The sequence below is a fragment of the Gavialis gangeticus genome, unplaced genomic scaffold, assembly GCF_001723915.1.
Source record: "Gavialis gangeticus isolate Ggan-Ray unplaced genomic scaffold, GavGan_comp1, whole genome shotgun sequence".
In the NCBI taxonomy this organism is placed as follows: Eukaryota; Metazoa; Chordata; order Crocodylia; family Gavialidae; genus Gavialis; species Gavialis gangeticus.
Genome location: NW_017729031.1, coordinates 19,244,716 through 19,255,438, shown reverse-complemented (window position 1 = coordinate 19,255,438; position 10,723 = coordinate 19,244,716). Strand labels below are relative to the sequence as shown.

Here is a 10,723-nt window from a genome sequence, read left to right as displayed (position 1 = left end):
GAATGTAAGGGGTCTGGGACAGACATTGCATGAACCAGCTTGACCCAAATCAGTTAAGTCTGATATTACATTCAACCAGATTTATCTTAAACCAGTTTCAGCCATTTTCAAATTGGTTTATGTGCACTGAGCATCTGTTCTGTTGCAGGTTTAAACCAGTTTTTGATCACTTGAACCAGTTTGTGTGTAACGTCTGTCCCTAGCCTAACACAACACTAAGAGTCTAACAGGAAGCACAATGCATCTTAGGAATATTAATGATGCTCACAACAACACAGCACCACAGACAAATACTCTCTCTAATGTTTCCTGTTTTACAGGGGAGGACACCAAGGCACAAGAGCTTAAGGGACTTTTCTGAGTTCTCTAAGTAAATCTGGGGCAGAACCAGGAACAGAACCTAGATCTGCTGACATTACATTTCATCACAAATGTACCTTTTCTCACCAGTTAAGAGGAGCAACAGATTATTGTTGTAAATTAACTTGACTTGAAATATTGCATTTATAGTAGCACCTCAGTAGTACTAGGTATTATTCAGACAAATAGTAAGAGAGTTCCTGCCCCAAATAATTTAAAAATCTAAGTCTATAGAGTAGACTTAGGCTGACTGGAAAAAAAGAAACAGAGACATGGCCCAAGGTCACAGAGTGAGTTAATAACCAAGACAGGAATAGAATCCACGTCTCCCGAGTCTGATTTGAGCACCCTATCCATTAACACATACGGTCAATTTTTAACTCCAAGCCCTGTCTTGTCACTGATTTGAGATCTTAATTCATCTCTTTCTTTCTTGGGAAAAGTACAGGTCATATCCAACATAGTTTTCCCCCCTCTCTGCTGATAAGAGCCAGCTTTCTAGACATTCTGCACAGTAAATTACATGACTTAACATGCTATATTTGTCTTTGTGGATCAGATTTCAGCTGTGATGACAGGTGCCAGTAAAATCTGTACCAAACACTAGAGGTCACTGAAAACTCTCTGGTAGCTTACAAGGCTGACACAGTAAAAGAACAGGTGGAAACGCTAACTTAAGAGTCAAATCTGTCGCTAACCTTTAGTTATGCTGAACCAGAGCAGGTTGTCATTTTTCAGCTTGAGCTTGGATGAGAGGAATACTCAGTAGTACCACCAGAGCTTAGAAGGCAGCGCCAAATATATACTGTAATCTAGGGGCAGACGCCAGCTGAAACTTTTATAAAACTAGAAGAAAGAAGAAACAAAGAACCAAGTCCAGAAAAGCAAGGACGTGGACAAGACCAAAGTATGGAGTCAGTGCCTGAGATGAAAAGGTAAGAAACCTTTAATACAACATTGCAAAAGTGTAGTGCAAAAAATTAAAATGATAGATAACAGCATTATGTCATAAAAAGGAGCAAGACATAATGGCTGCCTCATTTGTTCTCTACCACTGACTCATAATGTGACCAAAGGTGTCATGTTCCCTTCCCATGCCTCAGTTTATCCAGGAGGCATTGTGGCTATAAGAATAGAAATGTTAATCACCAAGAGATACTAAACCTCATCCTTAACCAAAGTTAGTCTATGAGGAAGTAGACACTACAGCTCTTTGTCCTGTCCTCAGAAGCATTGGATATTGGTCTGTTTGAGACAGTATGACAATTATGCTCCCAGAGGATCAGCTGGGGCAGCAGGACACTGTAACATGCTCAACATACTGGCCAGTGCATTTTACCCCTGCTCTGACCCATGGAGAGCAAAACTATTAAATAAAGGGTACAATGTTATGCAGTCAGTTTTCAGATCATATTTTATATTAGGCTGGTTTTTAAGAAAATGCCCATTTACTGATATAGGTAAATAAGCCTTTTTTTTTTCTTTTAAATCTATGCAACTTCTTCCCTGTAGCCATTATTAATCTTAGAAATCATACCATGTGGTTAAAGACACAGGTTTGTGGAAGCTTTGGTTGGAAAGTCTAACTTGGTGACTTTTATACTGGTAGGTTCATGCACTGTACACTACGCTTGACTCAAGACACTTGGCAAGTTGTCTTAAGATAGCTGGAAACGTTTGACCGGTCAGAAATGAAGCACTGTATATATATTTGGCAGCCTCCCTGCTGACCTGAACTTAACTTTCTCCTCCTTATGCTGGGGAACCTATCTTGCTTCACAGAAGTTAAGTGGAAGATTTATTCTGAAAATGACCTTGCTCATTTTATCAAACTGAGCAAGTAAAAGACAATAGACTAGGTGAGGAAGTAAATGGAGAGTTAGCCTGTGACCACACTGGAGCTGATGATATGGATTTCAGGTTTGTTTGGTGAACTTGCAATTAGTATCTACACCTTGAGAGTAAGAAGCTATTCACTTGTGATTTTAACTAAAACCTCTTGCAATACTTTGCAGCACCCTCGATCTATGGGTGCTCTGGAGTACCCTACACTTTCCAAGCCTTCATCAACCTAAACTGTGTGCAATTTGAGCATTTTGTCACGTCTCAGCTCCCTCTTTGCTAATGACAATATGTACACAGTTACTTCTAGAAAGCAGAACCTTGCTCTTGAATTCCTCCCAAATATATTTTTTATTGTTTAGTGTTCCTGCTAGTGTCTCCAATGGGAAGTTATGGGTGAATTCTCCTTTTTGCAATCTTTATTTCCTGAAGCACGTTCTAATAGCTTGGGAGCAGGAGTCAGTATAATAAAACCTACCTGAGTCTTATCCTTGGCAGTGCTGAAACAGTGCTGTAAAGGGCATCCATTTCATCCCTCTCTTACTATCTCTCTCTCTTTCCTTTCCTCTCCCAGTGCAGCTCAAGGTATGGATGTATAAACAATTTATAGCACCATAAAAGTGGGTAAAAACCTTGCCATAGAACAGTTGCTTCACAATAATTGCCCATGTGCACCCAGTTACTCCATGGTAAGTGAAAGTTAAACTGCAGTGCTGTAGCCATCTTCTGTTGAAGGTTAAGTTTCTAGTTTACCTTATGTGCTGTGGGCAAAAGAGACTGCATGGCAGGCACCTACATAGAGCAATGAGTGCGTGACAGGGTCTCACACCCTTTTTTCTCACAGTAAGTTCTTGTTATGTCCATATCCTCAATTCCATTGTCGTTCCCCTTGGCCATGACTCCAAATTTACTTTGCTTGTCACGTCTCCTTTGCTGCACTTCACATATCCTCTCCTATTTATACAATCATTTAAATCTCACCTTCGCTTTATAAGTGAGAAAAGTGAGCCAGAGAGATTCACATGTGACTCATCCATACCCATCCATAATAAAGTAAAAAGCTAAAACCAAAGGAAAATCAGTCCTGGAATTTGAATTGTTTATAACAATCTGTACTTGTATTGCTTCAAACCTAGGAACCTTGTTCTGAAGTCAATGGTAAAATGTATGTTGAATTCTGTGACATCATTGTTACTTCTGGTCATGATTAAAGAGCATGCGGCACATGTCAGATCAGGTGAGCTAGCACCCTGCACTGATATTGGCTCTCCATTTCTTTAGAAGACTCACGTGCCTGGGCCTATTGTGTAAATCTCGATGTTGGTATTAAATGCATTTTGGCCTTCATAGGGAATCAGCTGACAAATGAAGTTGATTATTTTTATCCTGGTATTAAAGCACAGTTACTATTGACGATAAAGGAAGGAAGATTATCTTGGAATTTTTTCTGCAGTTTCTAGGCATTTTCAGTATCAATGTAGGTTCTACAAATAATTGAAAGGTTGTATTTTCCATACAGGAATAGGTTCCACAGAATGAACTTTGAAGCAGAGATTCTGACAGCTCCATGCAACAATTCAGGTATTTCTGAAGTAAAGAAAGGTTACATTAAAACAAAAACCATGTGGTCTTTTACTAATTAAAAACACGTCTTAATCCATTTGGAAACAGATGTTGAGATGGTTAGGAAATAGGCTAAACTGGTTACTGTTTACATGCATGTAAGTTTGACAGCAACTCAAGTGATCCTAAATTTGCTCTTGGGCATATTTCAAAGTATTGGAATGGCTTGAGACTCTGATAGATGCACTGGGGTGCCTACCAGAGTAGGGAATTAGCAGCTCTAGACGCTTTAAAGGACATGGATAACTGGACCGGTGACACAGAAGATCTCAGTGTATGTCTTCCATAACTATGACACAAAGGTTTCCTAATAGCCACAGCTCACTAAGTTCAGACCTCACACCAGTCCAAATAAGACAAAGGGGGGAGGGTGATATTCTGTTGAATTATTCTTCCATGCTTGCCTATTCATTCTAGGAGAAAGATGGTTATTTCCTTCTGAATAGTATCCACACGGTGCCACTATCATGTATAACATCCTACACTCTGAGATGCATTTCTGACAGTGAGACGGACAAAGAAACTCTGTTCTTCATCATCTTCAAGAGGCAATACATAATCAATAGGAAGTCCCCTTATTTTATCACCAATGAAATATAGAGTCATTTTCTGCTTCCAGCAGCTTCCATTGGAAGTCTCTCTCAGTTGACGTTCAATAATAATTTTTGAAGCTCTGTGTGTTGCCAATGAAGAGATGATAGAAATAAATTAATGGGAGGAATATTGACTTTTTCTGCCTTATTGCTCACTATGATGATGTTATTGAAGGTAAGCAGGCTCTGTGTGTGTGGTGCCATAGATTTTAGTCTTACTGTTGCCTTTTGGTCTAAGTAAGCCAATGCTGAAGGCCTTATGGTGCTGTTTCAATCAGGATGAAAAATCACTTATAGGATGCAGGTATATTCTATAGTATAATTTTGTTTGTTTAGGAATAAAAAGATATACACAAGCTCTTGTTTCCCTAAAGCCAAGGAAAAAATCCATCAACAAGGCATTTCCTTGCATAAAAATCCCAAAGCTTGGCAGCTCCAGTGAGCTGTGGCCAAATAGTTTTATAGTTGTTAGGGGCTGGAAGGGACTTTACAGATCACCGGGTCTAGCCCCCCTGCACTTAGGCAGGAAAGACTTCTGGGATAAGATGACTCCATCAAGATGGGTATCAAGACATTTTTTAAAGATCACCAGGGTGGATGACTGTACCACCTCTGGGGGTAGCGTGTTCCAAACCCTCGGCACTCAGCTTGTAAAGACGTTTTTCCTTATGTCTAGCCTGAAGTGATCTTCAGTCAGTTTGTGCCTATTATTTCTTGTCCTCCCCTATTGATGGTCTCTCTGCTGGAAACCCACTTGCCTTTGAATAATAATTGGAAAACTACAGCTAAACTGACACTATACATCTAACAAAACTGGCAGACTCAGTTCTGTACATCTGGGTTTCTGCTGTCTCCCTCTCCCTTTGTCCCCACCACCAACACACCTGCAAAACCCAGCTTAGCTCCGACTTTGCACTGTGGAAGAACTACAAGCCCACTTGGCTTGGCCTGGACCAGTCAACTGCATTGCATAGTCCCTGCATTGTTTATGGTTGTTTTTACTACCTACAGGGACTTAATAGCTCCTGCCTTCCTGAAAAAAGGCTTGGCATGTCTTTTGACTTTAAGAACATCTGTGACTGTCTTGTGAAGCAGCAAGTGTCAAATTGCAGCTACTAGCATGGCCTTGCCATGGAGGAGGGAGTTTCAATAAAAAGAAAAAAAGAGGCAGTCACCCTATTGCAGCAGTCACATGCCCTGTCTACATTAATGAATGTATTCTCCTGGCTGTGCAAGGGTTGCAGATAGATTAGCTCCATTCTGCAGGTGGGGCAGTGAGACACTGACAGATTAAGCCATCGCTCTACACTAGGAAGTTTTGTCAATGGAAATTGAAATCCACTGACAAAAATTTGCATGCACACACAAAGTGCTTGAAAGTTGACAAGACATCGGGTCTGTATTGCCTGAATAACACCACCACCCTGAGCTCTTAGCCAACATACATAGTCACTGACACAAAGCTTTGCTCCTCTCAGCAATAGCAGTTCCTCAGTAGCAATCCCACAATACCATGTGCTGACTGCTCTCACCAAGATTTCCAGAACAAACAAGAGGCCCCTTTGAAATGTCCCTTTGTTTCGGAAAAGCCTCTTTCCCTGTGACCAAGCGTTGCAGAGAAATGGGCTTTGAAATCCCATGCTCCAACCTGGAGAAGAAAGAAGTGGTGGATGCCCTCGGCATTTTGGGAGAGAGGCCGTGTAAACACAGCTCGTCAATAAATGCAGGGACATATGTTTACAAGGACATAGAAGAGGACAGTGATGAAAAGCAGTGTTGAGCCAAGGCCCGGACATACCACAGGAAGATCTTGCAGAATGAAAATGTTGGGCTCATGCCAGTCACTTGGCCCTTCTATAAAGAGCCTTACTGCATACTTGTCTGAGGACCTAACCTCCACCCAATGACAGAAGACACTTCCTGGGGTCCTGAGGAGGGAACATCTAAAAAAGCCCCACAGCAGGAAAGAGGACACAGCTTCTTTGAATGAGGAGGAGAGAGGTAATCACCTCCTTCCATCCAGAGACAGACTCTTCAAAATGGAGAACAGCCAGAACCAGAGCCAGTGAGAAAGGTGAAGACAGATGTAGTGAGTGTTGTGATGTTGCTTTCCCTCTCAACGCGTGCTTGCCCTCCACTCATCTATTCCTGCTTCCCCTCCACCCCCCAGCTCCCATTTGAAAATGATAACCCCCCCTGGGCACACAGAATACAAAGGGCAAGTTCTGGTGCTGCCAGTAACTGTATGGGCATCTGCGCCCTTTCCCTTTCATTGGTGAAGCAAACTTTCTAGGTAGAAAACAGGGCCGGTGTACGAGTCTGCCCCCAAACTGATGTTTCACTGCATGTGCAGTTCTCTTGGGCAGGCTTCCATGGACAGAGGTAATGGGTTAGTTTTTCTCCTTGAAATGCAAACATAGTCTGGCCACAAGTATTTGCCCCCACCCCAAAACACACACACACACACTGGGCACTGCCTGTCCCCCTCCCCATCTAAATTGGGCCTGCCATGCCACCTGCCTCCCTGCCCCACACTGGCCAACCACATTGCCTGTTTTGCAGATAGAGCAGCTGGGAGCAGTTTCTCCTGATACTGGAAAACCCCTCCAAACTGGTTTTGGGTCTGTGGAGCAGTCGCATGTGACTGCAAAATGAGCTGCCTAAAACCAGTTAGAGAGAAACCTCAGTGGAGCAGGATTATCTCTGAACTGCTCAGAAGGCCTTTAGCACATATTTCCCTGCCCTAATGTGGGGACACTCCTAATTTAAGGGCCCTTAATGCCTATTTAAGTTAACTTCTAGCACCACACTTATTCTTCCCTTGAGGACTTTGGCTGAAACTACTTTGTTTCTTCCACCATGGACGCACTTCCATGCCATTCTGTAAGCACTTCCAGGGACACTGTTGCTTTTAAGACTGGGACTGTGAGGAGTAGGGATGTACATATCATTTAAAAAAAAATGTTTGTTTAACCTCCTGTAATTATATTCTTTAAATGATTAATCAATGTGCAGCAGCTCCCACACAGCTGCTGCTGGGCACCACTCTCAGCTCCTGGGGCCCTTTGACCGGGTGGGGAGGAGGCAAGCCCAGCCAGACAACACAGCTCGCATGAAGTCCTGCACTGGGAGGGACCGAGCACCAGTGAAGGAGCAGCAAATTGCTTAATTGATGAATCATTAGGCTGCTGGCTCTTTTCCTCTTAGGCTGGCTAGCTATTTTGCTTTGCCTTTCAGAAGCTTTCTGGCCTGTATTTTCCCTCTTCTCACAACATCACAATGTTATTTCCCCACTCATAAGCCAGTTGTCTGGTCCCAGCAACTTTGCCCATTATAACTTCATAGCAAAAAGTTTGGGGAAGTGTTTATAGGTATATATCCTTCACTTCAGATACAACTAGCTCTCCATCTCCTTTTTTAATCAGTGTCCTCAGCTGATGAGTGAGTCCTCAGGAGTGTCTTTGAGAGCCCTTCTCTCAATAGCAACCTCTGATGAAGAAGCAAAAGAAACATTTCAGATAGGATCTGTTAATGGGGCTATTAAACTGTACAGGATCAGCCAGGAAGCAATAGAATGAGAAGGAGTGGAGAGAACCGTGAAAGAGAAGGATGGCCCAGCAAGAGAACGTTATAAAAATACTGAAGCAGCAGACAGAAGGACTTCAGAAAATAGTGACCCACCAGGTCCAGTGTACCGCACCCTCCATTTCACCTGACCTCATGGAAAACACCATCTCTGAGAACAATAACATTGCATTAACATCCCAGGCTTAGATGGTATGGCCACTCTCACACATAGCACTTGAAACCAGTGGAAGAGAAAGAAAATACAAATTCATGTAGATGAGCCTTTGATAAGTACCCTGCACTTCCTTCATGATTTGGTAGCTCTGACAGTGAAGGCTTAATTTTCACCAGCCAGAGTGTCAGTTTGGCCTCTCTTGTCAGTTTTTTCATTTGGAGGTGGTGCATGATGTGGTCATTAAAACTAGGGTGGCCATCAGAGAGGACATTCCGGTTTTCTGCTACTCTGTCCTCTATTGATACGAAACCCGACACCTTTATGTCCTCTATTTTTCTCTTGAAGAGCGAAATAGGGGACGTAAAGGCATCCAGTTTCATATCAACAGAGGACAGAGGACAACTGGACTGTCCTCTATGCTGCCCACCCTAATTGAAACACAGGGCCACTGTTGTTATGTCAGATAAAATGCTTCTTATTGTGTTATACATTTCACTCTGCTAGCTTAAAAAAGCACAGTCACTTACATGCATAGGCATATGATAAAAAGCCCCTAGCAACATTTTAAAATAAATTAAAATAAATGTTGGTATGATTTATTACACAGCTGTGATATTTTTTTTAGGGTGCATCCCAATGAGCACACACATGTGGTTTGCAATGCCTCAAAGCAGTTTGAGGTCCCACAAACTACATGCAATGCATGTGCACCTGTTCACTGAACTGCTGATTTGCAGCATGGCAAGTTTTTTTGACACCAGGAGATCCCAGTGACAAAAAAACCCTACCGCTGAAAAAAGTGGTGCATGCAGCCACAGCCTGTGCCACCAGAAAGGGAGCCTGGCCAGCCAGAGCCATGCTCTGGCTGCCAACCTAGCTCTGAGTGGCCAACTCAGCACTGCTGTTGCCTTGGGAGGTCCACAGGACCCCAGGTAAGGTGGTTGGGGGCTAGCACAGGTGATGGCCCGAGCCCCACCCCACCTCACTTGGGTCACTTTGCCTCGTGCCTGAGCACATGTGTAGGGGTGGGCCCAGGGACATACTTGTGCTGCTGCTTTTTGTTCCATGGGAAATGCATGCCCCTTCACGTGTGCAGTCATTAGGACTCACCCTTAGAGTATCTTTCAGTTGCAAATCATCATAGCAGGTTCTAGTTATTATCCTTGTGATGAGCTGCTCAGAGTCCACAGACAGTCTGTCCACCTCACTGGCACATCTTTTAAATATTGTACAGCATGTAGCAGCAACAATGGGATTGTTTGGCTTGCTGAGGTTAAACTAGTCATGGGACATCTCCAGTGCTCCTGCAAATGCTCAAAAGCATACTCAGCTGTCATTCTGTATTTGTTTAGATGGTAGTGAAACATTTCCTGGCTGCTGGGACAGACTGTCAATATATGGCTTCATGACTGGAGATGTCAAATACGGATGCAATGGCTCTTCTGGCAGGAATGGCCCCCTCTGCAGCAACTTGGACAGGGAAGAGTGATGGAATATGCAGCTTCCCTGGCCTTTGTGAGAGCATGTTTCATTACCTTCATGCCTGCTCATTTGCACCAGCTCCGAACTACATCTGGACTCAAGATTTGAGAAGGACCAACTTAGTTCCCTGGCTGGTCATGAAGAACAAAGGCACAGTCTATTCCCAAAATATAAGTAAACTTCCATAATCCAAAGGTCTTGGGAGACTTAAGCAATATCCAAATAATCAAGGTGTTGGATAAATCTAATTCTTTTTTCAAATTACTTTTGGATTTAAGTGTGTTATGTTTCCTCAGAGAAGTCACTGCATTATTCTACCATGGCTTGCTTGATGAAACTTAAAGTGATGTCAAAGTGATGTTCGTATTATTCCTGAGAGGATGGGACTTAGTCAAAAAGCATTCTTGAGACCAAGTTGGTCAGTGTCCCAAGCTATAGTAAGACTTTGGTGCCCATTGGGTGTTCTGATGAGGGTGCACCTGTCACGTCTTCTCTTTTCAGACACCTCAGGCAGCTCAGCTTCACGCTGGCAATGGCCCTGTTATTAAGGGTGCATGAAATGGGATTCAGATTCGGCCTGAATTGGGGACAGTGATTTGATTCGTTGATTCGGATCACTGTCCCGATTCAATTTGGCAGAATTCCAAATCTGAAGATTTGATGCTGATTTGGGGAATCAGTGATTTGGCCATAGACACAGCTTTAAATGTTTTTTTTTACACACCTTGAGGTACCAGGTGTGGTTTGTGAACGCAAATAGAGCATCCCACAGGAGTGCCGGGGGGATGGGGGGCAGCTGCATGCTCAGCGGTGGACCCAGAAGTGGACTGGAAGTACTTCTGCTTCCACTTCTGGGTCTGTTGCTGAGTGCACAGGGGACCACCCCCCCATGCCGCCTTGGCTCGGCAATTGGCTGTGGGGGGATCCCAGGCGCCCCCCTGACACAGGAGGCACAAGTCTCCGAGCTGAGGGGCAGGGTTGGGGGACCCCCACGCACTCCATTGCAGACCCAGAAGCAGACCAGAAGTGCTTCTGATCCACTTCCGGGTTTTCCAGCAAGCGTGCTGGGGACCCCCCCCCC

At 43.6% G+C, this 10,723-nt stretch overlaps 1 protein-coding gene across 2 annotated transcripts in view; it reads left to right on the top strand.

Moving 5' to 3' along the window:
- Nucleotides 1-1,028: 1,028 nt before the first annotated feature.
- Nucleotides 1,029-10,723, top strand: part of LOC109301352 (carnosine N-methyltransferase 2-like) — a 36,014-nt gene continuing 26,319 nt past the window's right edge. The window contains exons 1-2 of one of the 2 annotated variants that reach the window (XM_019522472.1): nt 1,029-1,295; nt 3,722-3,783. In XM_019522472.1, coding sequence (XP_019378017.1) covers nt 1,270-1,295; nt 3,722-3,783 — 88 coding nt within the window. In that variant the 5' untranslated portion in view covers nt 1,029-1,269. The remainder of the gene's footprint in view (nt 1,296-3,721; nt 3,784-10,723) is intronic. The other variant, XM_019522473.1, reaches the window with a different exon arrangement.